The sequence below is a fragment of the Corvus moneduloides genome, chromosome 7 (genome assembly GCF_009650955.1).
Source record: "Corvus moneduloides isolate bCorMon1 chromosome 7, bCorMon1.pri, whole genome shotgun sequence".
Classification (NCBI taxonomy): domain Eukaryota; kingdom Metazoa; phylum Chordata; class Aves; order Passeriformes; family Corvidae; genus Corvus; species Corvus moneduloides.
In genome coordinates, this window is record NC_045482.1 from 17,597,562 (window position 1) to 17,611,228 (window position 13,667).

The following is a 13,667-nucleotide window of genomic DNA, read 5'->3' on the forward strand; positions in this document are numbered from 1 at the left end:
GTGTGTTCGTGCTTGTGTTTTCTGTGTTCAGTTCTGGCAGTTTTCTTCTGTGCTGTTTGTGTCAGCCCTGATGTTACAGGAGGGCAGTCTCTGTATTGCTACAGTGCTTAAAATAAGTAATCACAGGGTAAGACTGCACAGCCTGTGAGTGGCTCTGTGCATGGACTTGTCACTGACTTGTGTCACATGGACTTGTGACTTTTTGCACACACCTTGCTTTCTACAGGTACATATGGTACCATTTACATATGGTAAAGTAGAGGCTTTAGCTGCAAGTTTGGTGAGTCTTTAGTAGGTGTGTGTGAAGAATTACTTTTCTCAGCAAATTTGAATAAGTTTTTGCAAAGACTATCGATATATATACATTTTAAACAGCTGTTTAAATGTTCAGTAGAAAAATTTTGAAACAAGGTGTCAGTTGTGTTTTCCATGCTCCCATATGTAGGCAATTAAGAGAAAACAGAAGAATCTGTAGCAGTTAAATAAGCCAACAAGACATGACTTAAGTCAGTGTATGATTGTATTCTTTGTAACATTGTCTGCAGAAAGGTATTTTGAAAGCAAGCCTCAGACTATGTAATAATAGTTTCCACAAAGTGTACCCAAGGTGTTTAATTAAAATCTTATGGAAATATTCAGATAATTGTTGAAGCTATTTTTGTAGCAAATTTAGATAAATATTAAGGTGACATTTTGTAGAGACATCTTTATTTTTTAAATAAGCACACTGCTCTAAATATTAGTGAATTACCTGCAAACTCATTTTTATTTCTCCATATTATATATATTTTCAAGATGGATGTGTACTTATTTATATATTTACTGTATCATTTACATTCCAAACATGATAAAAGAGGCTTGCTACATTTTAAATAGGCATGATGTGAATGTATTTTACTTTTGTGGTGAAAGTACAGAGCAAACACCAAAAAACTGAGATTATTTTCTGATTTTAGTACTGAAGTTGATTATCCTGCCAAGGTTATTTCAAGTTTTTCCTGTGTTCAGCTCTGATCCTGTTACTGTGTGACTGGAATTCTACATATGGATTTCTTTATGCTACTGAAAGGAATGTAGGGTTTGAAGCTTACAGAAGAAAGTTGCAGTTCAGTGGACTGTAGTAAGAACCATTTCACTGAATGTTCATTCTATCTGAAGAGATGAGTTAAGGCTGGAGTTTCACATTCGTGTTGGATTCCTTCAGGAACTGTCTTTTTTTCTATGGGACAAGGTGTTAGCTGTTGCCTAGGTAACAGTCCAGGGTGTCTATAATTCCCCTTTAGTGACAGGGTTATCACTTCATCTATTACATTTCTCATTTGGCTTTGAGAGTAACATTTTTGTCAAGATGGCATCTAAGTTGCTATTTTGGCTTTCAAGGGAAAGGTATTTCCTAAATTGTTCTTTCTTACTGTGATATTCTCACTTGGAGCAATCAGTCTACAAGAGAGAGAGACTCTTTTGAAATTAGAGTGGCAATTACAGGCTTTTTTTTTCTGAAAATTTGCCTTCTCTGTGTTAGTTTTGTTATGCCTGTCAGGCAACATGCAATCCACAAGGAAAAGAGGAGGCAAAGGATGGGGTTTGTGTGTGTTTTGTAGCAGCAGCGGGTTTTTGATCATGCAGAGTCTTCTAAAGGTGTCAGAATATTACCCAGGTTTGGATGGTCTATTGCAGTTGTTAACCACTGTTCCTTGCTATGGTATCTTTATGGTATGCTTTAAATTTCAGAGTTATCTTGGATTGCTCAGAATGTCATCCAGTCAAATTTTGAATTTCTGCAAGGGTGGAGATTCCACAGCCCCACTTGGCAACCTGTTCCAGTGTTCAGCAGCCCTCACTGTGGGATTTTTTTTTTTTTTTTTTAATACTGTGTTTTCTTCTTCCTCTACACTTGCCCTTAACTTTCTTGTTAACTTGTGTCTTGTGAATGTTACATCTCATCCTTTTATTATACTCTACCTAAAGTCTGGATCTGACTTCTCTGCATCAACACATTAGATAGTTTAAGACAGCAAGTAGATGCTTCTTTAGCACTCCTTCTCCATTCTGAATTTGCTTCCTGATGTTCCTCTTGTTATGTAGTAGTCCAGCCTCCTAACCATTTTGATGGGGCCCCCAGATGTTTGCTCTCCAGTTCATCAGCTGTCTTGAGGGGCTCAGCACTGGATATGGCACTTGAGCTATATAGCCTTATGGTGCCAGATAGAGGAGGATAATCACTTCCCTTCATCTCATTGCTGTGCCATTGCTAATTCATCCCAGTAGCCTCTTGTCTTTCAGTGCTGCAACTGACATGATGCTGAATCCAACTGGCTTTGTTGTCCACCAGGAGTTACAGGTTCTGCCCCAAAGCTGCTTGGCACCAGTTGCCCCTCAGCCTCCACTGTTGCATGGAGTTATTTTGTTCTAGGTGCAAGCCTTGCATTTGTCTTTGTAATAGGTAAATACAATTCTAACCAATTTGGCTGCACTAATGAATGTGAGCCCTTTGTTTTCCCATCCTGTCAGATCTAGTTTCTGTTTAGATTTTAAACGTCCAAGGTCTTGCTTGGAATGCGAGTGAACTTCTTTTCTCTTTTAGGTGCAAAAATTTCAGTGCTTCAACATAATTTTTTTTCCTCAGATGTTATCCGGAATCTCTTTACAAGGGATTACCTCACAAAATTCCATGTGGTCTGCAGTCAAATAATGTTACAAAGATGAGGAAATGAATTTATCTCCAATTTTTTTCCAGTAAGTTTGCCAGAAGGACAGCGCTGCTTTTCTTTTTCACAAGGATTGATTTTTTAACTTGTACATCAGGCATTCAAAATTCACAGGCTTTGCAAACCAAAACATGGAACCAGATACAACTTCACATGCAAATACGAGCTCTGGTAATACTCTTTTGAAAGAGAAAATGAGTGGACTTTAAAAATTGATCTTTACGTCTTCTCACCTAGGAGAAATACTAACAGCATGGAGGGAGTAGGTTTTATGGCCAAAACTGCATCTCTCAGAGACTGGCAACAAGATACAGTAACTGAGTAGAAAAAATGTCCTACATGCCCTTTAGTTAATCAAAATCTTCATCCTTTGGATAAAAAAAAAAAATCAGAATTGTTTCTTACATCATCTGACATTTCTGATATGGATATTACTAGTCTGCTCATAATACATAGCCATATGTGCATATTGGCATATGGTGGCATATGTAGCCATTATGTAAGTATATGGTGCCCTATGATCACAGGTTTAACAAAACTAATTCCTCTTGAGATCTAAATGAGACTAACTCTGTTAGTTTGAGCCTGCATTTAAAGAAATAAGATTGTTGCATAGCTGAAGAAGAGTAATAAGCTTGTGGGATAGCTGTTAAGTCTATTGAAGTTCCACATATTGTAAGGATATATTCCTAAAGTGTCATGGATAAGGACCTTATTTCTTACCCTGGAGCCTTAGTCATGAGTATTCAGACTTGCCCATAACCTCGTTAATATTCCTTATTAGTGAAAGTACCAAGTTCACAGTTTGCACAGTTCAAAAAATACTTCATTCATTCAGAAACTTGAGACAGGTTGTGAACTCTTTGCAAAGAACAGTGGAACAGTCTTCATCCCTGATTTGCTTTGGCATCCTTCCTTTGGGATGTAAATGTTTCCCTGAGCTGTCAGTGCCAAAGACTCTAAAGTTTTCTGGCAGCCATTCGTCTCTTCTCGACTTCTGATCTCAGCTCAGTATCCTCATTCCTTTAAATGTATATATTTAGAAGTGACAGTTTAAAATCTCCTCCATGCCATGTTTTCCTTTCTTTGCTGTTGGGTGTACATTACAAAGGACACTGGGATCTCCTCCTCCTTGAAGGAATATCCAAAAAGTCTATACACAGTAGTTTTTTACTGTACAGGTACATCCAGAAGGATCAGGTACTGTGCAGTAATGAGTCTGAAATGGTTTGCTTATGCTTACTTGATATGTCTTGTGTCTAGTGCCCAGGTGTGTACCAGAAGTGTGCATTCTTAGGATGGTTAAACAATTTGAGAATCCTTGCAACTCTACATGACCAGCATGCTGGGGGAGAGATGGATTTATTCTGCCTATGATATTTAATCATAAAAACATCTTTATTCATCTTTATTTGCTTCATCAGTCTAAGTAGTGTTCAGAACTAACACTGTTAGTTCTTCATACAAATATTCATTTAAAGATGAATGTATTTCCTCCAGCGTAAAGCCACAGATGCCACACTAATTAGAGGATGTATTGAAGTAAACAATTTCTTTGAAAAACTGTTGTGTTTCATGGGTGGATAGTGGACATTTTATCATTTATCTTTACAAAATCATGCATTATTTCATTTTTAGCATGCATAGTAATTAATATCTTCTTTTAGTTACAGTTCATTGCCATGAAAAGGAGGATATGATAGTTTGCCGTATGAAACAGGTTTATATGTGAAATTTGGCAGGTATGTGTATTATTGTGTGGGGTGAGTATGCAAAACAGCGCCAAGTATAATTAATATCTTACTTCTTTCCTAAGTATTTTTAGTCTGTCAATAATTTAGTAGCTGAAACATTAGTATAGTGCATGTTTTTGTAATTAGATTTGTAACGGTTTACACAAAGGGCTGTGTGCCAACTTACCTTTAATGATAAGCTTTAAATAAAGATTGTGAAAAGGCTAAGTAATCAACACTTCTTCCTCATCTGTTGGCACCATAACCTTGACTGTGTGGTATTGTCTGCTGCTTTGATCTCTTTTTAACTGTGAGAATTGGATCATTAATACAATGCATTTGATTTCAGTGACAAGTTGTTCTTACTATGCTTTCAGATACTTTTTGCAATTAGTCAGGTTACATACAAACATGTGGATTTCTGATTGAGGTGTAATGTTCAGAAACTGCTGTGGTGGATTTTGTGTACCTTCCTGACAGAGCTTGAAAATCCATTTGAATCATGGGTATTTAGAATATTAGTGTAGTCAGAAGGTAGAAATTCTTGCCCATAGGATATTAAAATAGCCTGTGGATGTTGATGTATTGATAATTCGTTGCAATATTTGTAAAATTTGTTCCATTCTAATTTTAATACAGGTAGCACAACGACCTGTGGAATATGAGTGATGACAAACCCTTTTTATGTACTGCCCCTGGATGTGGCCAGGTAATGGTCTGAACTGAAGTTACTAGCACTGATCAAATAAAAGTAAAACAGTGAAATGTATTTTTAGGGATTGACGGAAAGGGGCTTATGATAATTGCTAGAAAGTATTTTTATTTTGCTGAAAGGCAAGAATTTGTAGCATGTTATATGTTTATCCAAAATGCTATCCACAGAAGAAAAAACTAATTAAATTATTCTTTCTGAGCTAAAAATAATTTAATTTGCTAGCCCTGCTTTACTTGCTTTCATTAGGAAAATAATCAAGACCTAACTTGTATGAGATAACCTGCATTTTCTAGGATATTTCAGTTGGTGGGGAGCTCAGTGTGAAGGTTCCTTGTCACTACTCTTCATAGCTGTGGTGACTGCAGATATTTATTGGCATAAGTTTGTTTTATGTATGTTGTTGTGTATAGGAAGATTGTAACACTATGCATGCCACAGAATATATTTCAATTCCTATTGTAGTTTTAATGTATTCTAGTAAATAGCATTAGTGTGTGTGTGTGTGTATATATATATATAGGTGAATGTGAACAGAAAAGTGAAAATATTGTGGAGTATTTTAGCAGATGGTTGCTTAAAAGGAAGCTGTCTTAACACTTTTATTTAGTATCCTGAAAATAAATGCATTTGCATTATCTGCTGTGTGTGGTGGACATCCCTGCATCCTGTGTATAAAATTATTTCATAAGCTGATTTTTTTTCATAATATAATGGTTGCTGCCTTTATATAGAATCGATTTCATAAACAAGATGTTTTTCCTTATATTTGTGCACTTCAATTTATTTGGATTTTGAGTTCAAAATACTCTCATTTTTATTCTGGAAACTTAGCTTTTATGATGAACGACAGTATTAATGTTATATTAATGTAGTCTTCTGTATTTAAAGCAGGAGAGGACTAAGATTTCTTGTTATGTCTAGTATGTTCAGAGATATCAAAAGTAACAGAAGAGGATTGCTTTCTCCTAAGCAACGTGTTTGTCCCCATCCTAATTGAATCTCATTGCAGTGTATACTGTCAGAAGTTTTGGTAACTAAATCTCACAGAAGACATATCACGGGGTCTACAGCAGTGCATGTTTCCAGGGAAGGTGAAGAGAGAAGTTCGTGTCCTGGAAAATGGGCAAGGCTTCTCCAGATGCCAGCTTCGTGCTGTAGGACGGAGAGAGGGAGTCAGGATCTGGACATCCTCTTCCCTCTGGAAGAGCTGGTGCACCACTTTGTGAGGACAGAAAGCTACATTTAAGTCTTTTGAGGTGATAGAACGCAGAAATTTCTGACTTACTCTGTATGCAGAGATAAGGCACAGGAGTTACGGAGAGCTGGGTATTTGCAACCCTGGGCAATAGAGTTGTAAGGGAAAAAAAGTCCCTTGCCTGTTTCACCCTTACAGTGATCCCGCATTTTTAATTTCCCTCACAGTTCCACACGTACATGTCCTTTCTCATGGAAACATTCTGAGTTACTGTACTCTGAGGGCAATTCAGCTTGTATGTTAGTTCCTGAGAGGTGATTCTTGGTGTGTATCTGTTGTAAGGTACATGTGGAGTGACTTAAATTAGTGAGGCATAAGAGAAACATAATTTGTGGCTCAAATGTTCACAAAACACATTAAGAATTACTATGTTTTGTGTAAAATGTGTTCTTTTTAGGAAAGCTGCAGCTCGGGAAACATTTTTTTAGATCGTGTCAATTGAAACACTAACTTCACCCACAATTACAGATACATAGCAAATTGGTGAAAGTAAATAAATAGTGAAAGTAAGAATATCTCTTTTACAGCACATAGTTTGTCTGCTTACTGCTTTTTTTATAGCATAGACCTCAAATTTTGGGGAAAGTGTGCATGAAACAAGCAAACCTGAGATGTTTGTAAAGTGCTGGTAGGTTTAGTTCATTCACAGCATTCCAGTCGTCTGACATGGTTCTAGTGTTTCCCTTTCTACCTGCCTCTTGTTTATGTAGTAAATGGTCAGGGGCAGGAGCTATAGTATATTTTATCTTCATGCTGTTAAATGCAGTGAGGTTTGTGATTACAGATCAATTGTCATTATTGTGGTTATACACACAATGAAGTAGTCAAGTAGTGGTAATGAATTACTAGACATTGTCAAGAACCATTAATACAGCAAATGGTTTTGCTGCTGGTTGATGGAGGCAGCACTCCGAGATGTTATCTTGGACTTTTGATATATGCAGGTACTTACACTACAATTTTCCTGGTACCATACTTAGTTACTATGAGCATCATTTGAGTTTTATAATATTTCTGCTTGGTACTGTTGACCAAGGAACAAGATATATCTGCGTTAGAGGGTTGTCTTTTAATGTAGTAATGATAGTTTTACATGTTGGAAAAATTGCTTTCTGTGGTATGGCATTTGCTGTGTTCACACTCCCAGTTTCAACTGTTTCTTGAAACTTTCTGCTGCAGCGTTTTACCAATGAGGATCATTTGGCTGTCCATAAACATAAACATGAGATGACACTGAAATTTGGTCCAGCTCGTAACGATAGTGTCATTGTGGCTGGTAAGTATATACTTCTGTTAAGTTTATTCACTTTTCTGCTGGAATAGGCATATGTTTTATGCATTTTCTGTACATGATACACAGATTAAGAGAATGTGATACATTTTCTTCACTATACTTGTCTGCAGTGTGTGCTTAGGCAGTGTTTTCTTACATAATTCATGTCAAAATTTGAAGTCAGTATTATTCTCCATAAGTTACTTTTATTTGGATCTGGTATGTAATCCAAATATTTTTAAATTATCAATACTTAAATAATTGATTAAATTATGTAAGCATTCAGTAAGAACATGCTAGCAAAGGCTATGCCTAAGAGGATCTGGAACTAAATTAAGCTGTATTTCCGTTTTAATTATTCATTGATATTACTTGTCTCTTAAATTTTAAAGTATGTAGCATCTTTTACATATCACAGTGATATTAGAAGAATCAATCAGTGATTATTCTTCTGATGGGATAGTAGAAGAAAAATCAAAATTTTTGTTTTCATTTTGGCTTAAATTCAAAATACTTTATTTCCACCTCTAAATTCATGTTATACCCTTAGTAATTATAACTTTTGTCCAGGATCAGAAGTAATCACCAATGGATGATTGATTGCATTATATATTTGAGAGTTTTTTAATGAAGATGGCATGTGCTAAGTTTCTGTAGTTACAGTCAGTCTGGGTTTTTTTTCAGTGGTGGAGCAGCCTAAATGAATTTCACAAAGACTTTCAGACATTTTCTGATTATTTTTTTTTTCCTTGTAAGTGGCTAATTTGTTACAATGAGCAGATAAAAAAAAGATTGCTCTTGAACTAGCAGTTACAAATTTTAAAATTCTAAATCTGCTCCTTGTCAATTACACCATAAGAAAAGAGACCTTTCAAATAATCAGGTGTTTAAAAATGAAACCATGACAGTGTCTCTGTGCAGCCACATTCCAGTGTAGGAATTGTTGTAAACACCATGCTACATTACAAAGTTCAGACAATCATACCACTTTACAATATTTTAAATGCAAGTAACTTTGTGGGAAGTCTGGTTGATTTTGACCTGATAATAAGAGTGAAATAAGGCAAATTTGTATACTAACAGAAATTTTATATAAAGATGGTTTTGAAACTACTTCATGGAATAGTCACCCAGATGCTAGAAGTCTTATGATTCCAGCTTGATATAGAGGCATCAGAGAAGCCAGTGCAATCTTGTGTACAGAGTCACACTTTACTTGCCTTTGGAAGTTCCATGCACTTGGAAGTAATCACTACTGTTGTCAAATTATGAAAAGACAGAAGCAAACTGCCTTTGAGCTATGCAATTTTCTCATTTGTTTTTTTAAATAAAAGCCTTCATGTAGTCGTTATCTTTATTTGCAAACAGAGTCTCCTTGCTCATTGAAGTGTTGTGCTGTGCACTGGAGAATAGCTCCCTGTGGTTCACAGACTCAGAAGAAATGCTGTGATTCCCTGCCAGAATTGTCAGGGGCTTGGTGGTTTGCAGGCTCCGGGTGCTTGTCTCCAGCAGGTGGAGTTTGCCTCTGGCTGCCTCCCCGCAGGGCAGAACAGAGCCCGAGGGGTCCCCACCACCTCGTCTCTTTCTGTTTGTTTGTGTTCTGAAAAATATTTGCAACAAGCAGGTTCATAAATGGTATTGTAAAAGTAAAATTGGGGGGGGTTTATCCACTTCATTTCAGATCAGACACCAACACCAACTCGTTTCTTGAAGAACTGTGAAGAAGTGGGCTTATTCAATGAATTAGCAAGTCCTTTTGAAAATGAGTTTAAAAAGGCTTCTGAAGATGACATTAAGAAAGTATGTTCGAAACTTTTTTTTCCTCAGAGATTCTACCTTTTTAAATCTGAAATTCCATTGAAAAAGCAAACTTTGGATTTATATGTTGCCTTCTAAACTATAGCAATAATCATGTTAACTGCTTATATGTGTTCTATGTAGAGAATACAAACCTATGATTATTCTTCTGAAGGTTAGTTTAGCTGATTCATTTTGCGTAGTCAGCATTGACAATGGGACACATTGTCCTAATCATATAAGTGTCTAGTCCATGTCTGTTGAAGTTAACCACTAGTTTTGATTGAAATTTCATTAGGTCTTGAATAAGGAGGAAAGAGGTCTGAAAAGTAGAGTTTTTAGCAGAAAGAAAAACCCATGTGAAAACAATAGTATGCGAACACTGATCCTTTTGATTAGTTTTAAAATACTGATGTTACTCTAAGAATCAATCATCATAATAATGACAATTAAGTACTGACTAAATTTAAAGAAGTGTCAGTAATTTGGTTATTATTATATTCACTATATGTTGAAATCACATTTGCCTAGAAATTATTGATTACAACATAAAGATCTACTTATTTTTTAATGTACAGATTGAAATATAAGAAAAACTTGAACTATATCTGTTTAGCAACTTCATGTTTTTGTGAGGAACTTGCCATACATTAAAGTGTTATTCTTGTTATTTATTTCAGTGCTTCCCAGTCATAACTGGTTAAGAACCTAAACATTTAAATACTTCTGCAAATAAAAAATTTTGTTCAATGTCCCCTTTGAATAATTTTGTCTTTAGTTGATTATCTGGGTGACTTCCATAGGTAGTGATTAAAAACATGGGTTTATACTCATTTATATAAGTTCTTCAAAATCGGTAGCTTCATTTTCTTTGTTTCAGTAAAGACTTTGAGAGGTACTTGTGAATAGGATGGATTATTATCCATTCCTGACCAAGCCTCACCCTTGCTTTGTAACAACTGTATCAAATAATGGATTTATAAGTTTACTTTTTTTAGTTGCTGTATGCTGGCAGTTTTTATAACATGACATATGGAAAAACCAATTTTTCATTTACCAAGACTGTATTTTCTGTATCATTCATGACTGTCTTGGAGGCAGTTATATGTATTGCAAATTATTTTAAATATTTTATCTGTTTCTTTAATTGATACTAATTTTCCAAGCTGCCCTCTGTGTTACAAGATAAAACACAGTCCTGCCTTATCTCTGGATGATTTATATACATAAACAATAATGGCAAAGTGTGGAAAAATATTCCATAATAGCACATTTTCTAGGGGATTGTAATTGAGTTTTTTTCTGTAATATTTCATAGTTACTTGTGATATGAGAAGAGATTCCACTTCTTAGAGTCTTCCCTGTCTATTAGTAATATATTGCACAGGAAAACTAGGAATTTAATTGAAAAAAAAAAAACATTTGGAAAAACTTCTTTGGGGGAAATGTCTTCCAAAAGTATTTGGATAGCAGACTAGACCGGAATATAGGCTTTCAAATCCATGGTATTAAGTACTTTTGTAGCTCAATTTCTTTGGGGCATTTCAGATGTCCTAGTGAATTTTACCTGTGTTGTAGTATAAAATTTGCTTTTTCAATAATTATTAGCTGCAGTAAGCTTGAAATTATTTGTCTCTACTAACTTTCTCAGTTTGAAAATGTAGTTAGGATTTTGTGCTTTGTGGCATGAGGTATAATAATATACACAATAAAATACCTTGTTTTAGCTGTAATTTTTTAACTGTGGCACAGTTCTGCAGCTATAATTTTCTTGTGATTCTTGGAAATGGAAAAGTTTAGGAATGTTTTTAATTCGCAAGAAGAAAATACTTAGTCTGACCTTGGTGTTGAAAGACATTGATAGTACTGAAGATTGGTGTTCATGTAGGTGCTGGTAAAATAGTCTTGACTGGTAATGCATCTGCATCAAGATCTTTCAAACATCAGCACCTCTGTGTCATAATGGGCTGATATTTCTCTTCAGTTACTTACATTTTATTGCTCTGTTGAATTTTTTAAACATTGACTAATTTTGTTTTACGTTGTTGCTCATAGATGCCTCTAGATCTGTCTCCTCTTGCAACACCAATTATAAGAAATAAAATTGAAGAACCTTCAGTTGTAGAGACAACTCACCAAGATAGTCCTTTACCTCATCCAGAGTCTACTACCAATGACGAAAAGGTCAGAAACCTTCTTTTTCTCTTTTTGGAATTTATTTTTTGACTTTTCTGATGATCAGTAAATGTATTGTATATGGTGATAGTCACACTACTTAGCTGGTTGAAAGGAAAAGAGTTTTCATTTGCCACATTCCAGTGGATATATAGGTTACTTGTTCAGTTCTTCAGTTAGCTTTGTTCACTAGAATTATTTCTTTGCATCCAGTAAAGCCAGAAAGGAAATAAAATTTAAGATCTATGCTGTCTTAGAAAAGACTAAAAGGCCTCTTTATTCTTGTTTTTGCATTATCATTAGCAATGATCACTTCATTATGTGACTTGCAGTGTTTTCATCTTGTGAAGTTCTCTTGAAGTACAGAAAATGAAGCAATGTTAGTGAATTAATTATTTCTAGTATTCAATAAATAAAAACATTAGGAGCAGACCATAATAAAGCACTGAGATTGCTCTGGTCAGTCTTTATGTGCATCTTCAGTGGGCAGTCTGTGTATGAGGGGCTTAGCTGCCTTACTCCCAGAGATCAGCAGGACCTTTTAGGATCACAGGTAATTCAGATTGGAAGGGACTGCAGGATTTCCTGGTCCAACTTTCTGCTCAAAGCCAGGGTTACTTCTGAGATCAGACCAAGTTACTCAGTGCTTTGCACAGTCTGGTCTTGAAACCTCTGTGGGAGAGAGGCTGCTGTAAGAACAACCTAAAGTGTGTGACAGAAGTTGAAGAGAGTTTCAATTCAGATTTGTCTTTACTAAGCTTTTCTGAGTTTCATTAGTTAGCAAGGATGAGTAATCATGGGTAATCAAGGCAATCATGCAGTCTCAAAAATAGTAAAAGTGTTTTAAAGGAATATATGTAAAGACCTGCTTGGATTAAGTGAATCATAGTCCAGATCTTAAGTCTTCTTTATTTCAGAGGTTAGTTTATTTTTTTGCTGCAAGTACTTATTCCAAGTAATCTAATTTTGGCAGAAGATAATATTACTGTCTTCTTACAATAGTGGTTCAGTATCTCATTAGCATCATTACAAGTGAAAATTATGTCTCAATGCTTGGCAGTATTTATAAACTTGTATCAGTGATGATGTAGTTCCGGTGTGTCACTGTAACGGTGCTGCTGCTCAATGCTGTTCTGATGTGTGATTGTAGAGACAAGCTGAACAAGGCTGAGGGTGCTGCTTGGAGTGTACAGCTGAACAGGACCTGCAGAAGTTGAGAAATGTGAGCAGAGTGTTGCTTAGTTAGATTTTTGTATTCTCCTTCTACAGATGTATTGAAGGCAAGAAGGGGTTTTTTTTAGGGTATAGCTGTTTTTAAAATATATGTGCCACTGTAACTATTTCGACTTTAGTAGCCTTTAGTGATTACACGCTATTAATGTATGTGCAAGGCAGTTCTAATTTTCCTTGTAGTTGTCAAAAGAATTTCTTGGAGACTCTTAAAAAAGGTATGCTTAATTCTTTTCCAGGAGTTCCATGAGTTCTATTGGGCTTCAGTAAGAGCTGATACTCTGCTTTGAATAGACCAAGATATCATTGGAAGAAAGTCTTTAAGCCTTAAAATAGTAATAAGAGCTTTCAAACATTGTAGTTGTTTATTAACAGTACTTTAAAAGGGTGACCCTCAACAGAGTTTTAGCAGTTGCTTAGTCGTTGCCAAGTAGCTAATTGCCTAATTTAATTACTTTAAAACCAGTTGTTTTCTTACAGTCATAATCAAATACAGTATTAGTTCTGGCCCTCTATATTTCTGTATAAAGAATTCTGTGTATTTTTGGTAGCATTAGAAAGCTATTGCATGAAATTTGCTTTTAGATAGAAAATACTTGCGAATATGCACATCTGAGAACACTTAAAGTAACTATCCTGTTCTGTAATTTCCAGTTCAGTGGGTTTTAGTTTCGAGAATATAGGAGTTGAAGTCCTTTTAGTAAGTCTAGTACCTTTGGGTAGGCTTAAACTTCTGTCCTGTAAGGAAAGGTAGGTAAAGGTAAGATCACTTTCACTTAAT

The 13,667-nt window shown here is 35.5% G+C and overlaps 1 protein-coding gene across 8 annotated transcripts in view; it reads left to right on the forward strand.

Moving 5' to 3' along the window:
• Positions 1-13,667, forward strand: part of ATF2 (activating transcription factor 2) — a 50,726-nt gene that overhangs the window by 4,919 nt on the left and 32,140 nt on the right. For 5 of the 8 annotated variants that reach the window (XM_032114142.1, XM_032114148.1, XM_032114143.1 and 2 more), the window contains exons 3-7: positions 4,376-4,450; positions 5,081-5,150; positions 7,591-7,687; positions 9,366-9,484; positions 11,537-11,665. In XM_032114142.1, coding sequence (XP_031970033.1) covers positions 5,103-5,150; positions 7,591-7,687; positions 9,366-9,484; positions 11,537-11,665 — 393 coding nt within the window. In that variant the 5' untranslated portion in view covers positions 4,376-4,450; positions 5,081-5,102. Of the gene's footprint in view, positions 1-2,626; positions 2,737-4,375; positions 4,451-5,080; positions 5,151-7,590; positions 7,688-9,365; positions 9,485-11,536; positions 11,666-13,667 lie in introns of those variants that run through there. The other 3 variants (XM_032114146.1, XM_032114147.1, XM_032114149.1) reach the window with 2 other exon arrangements.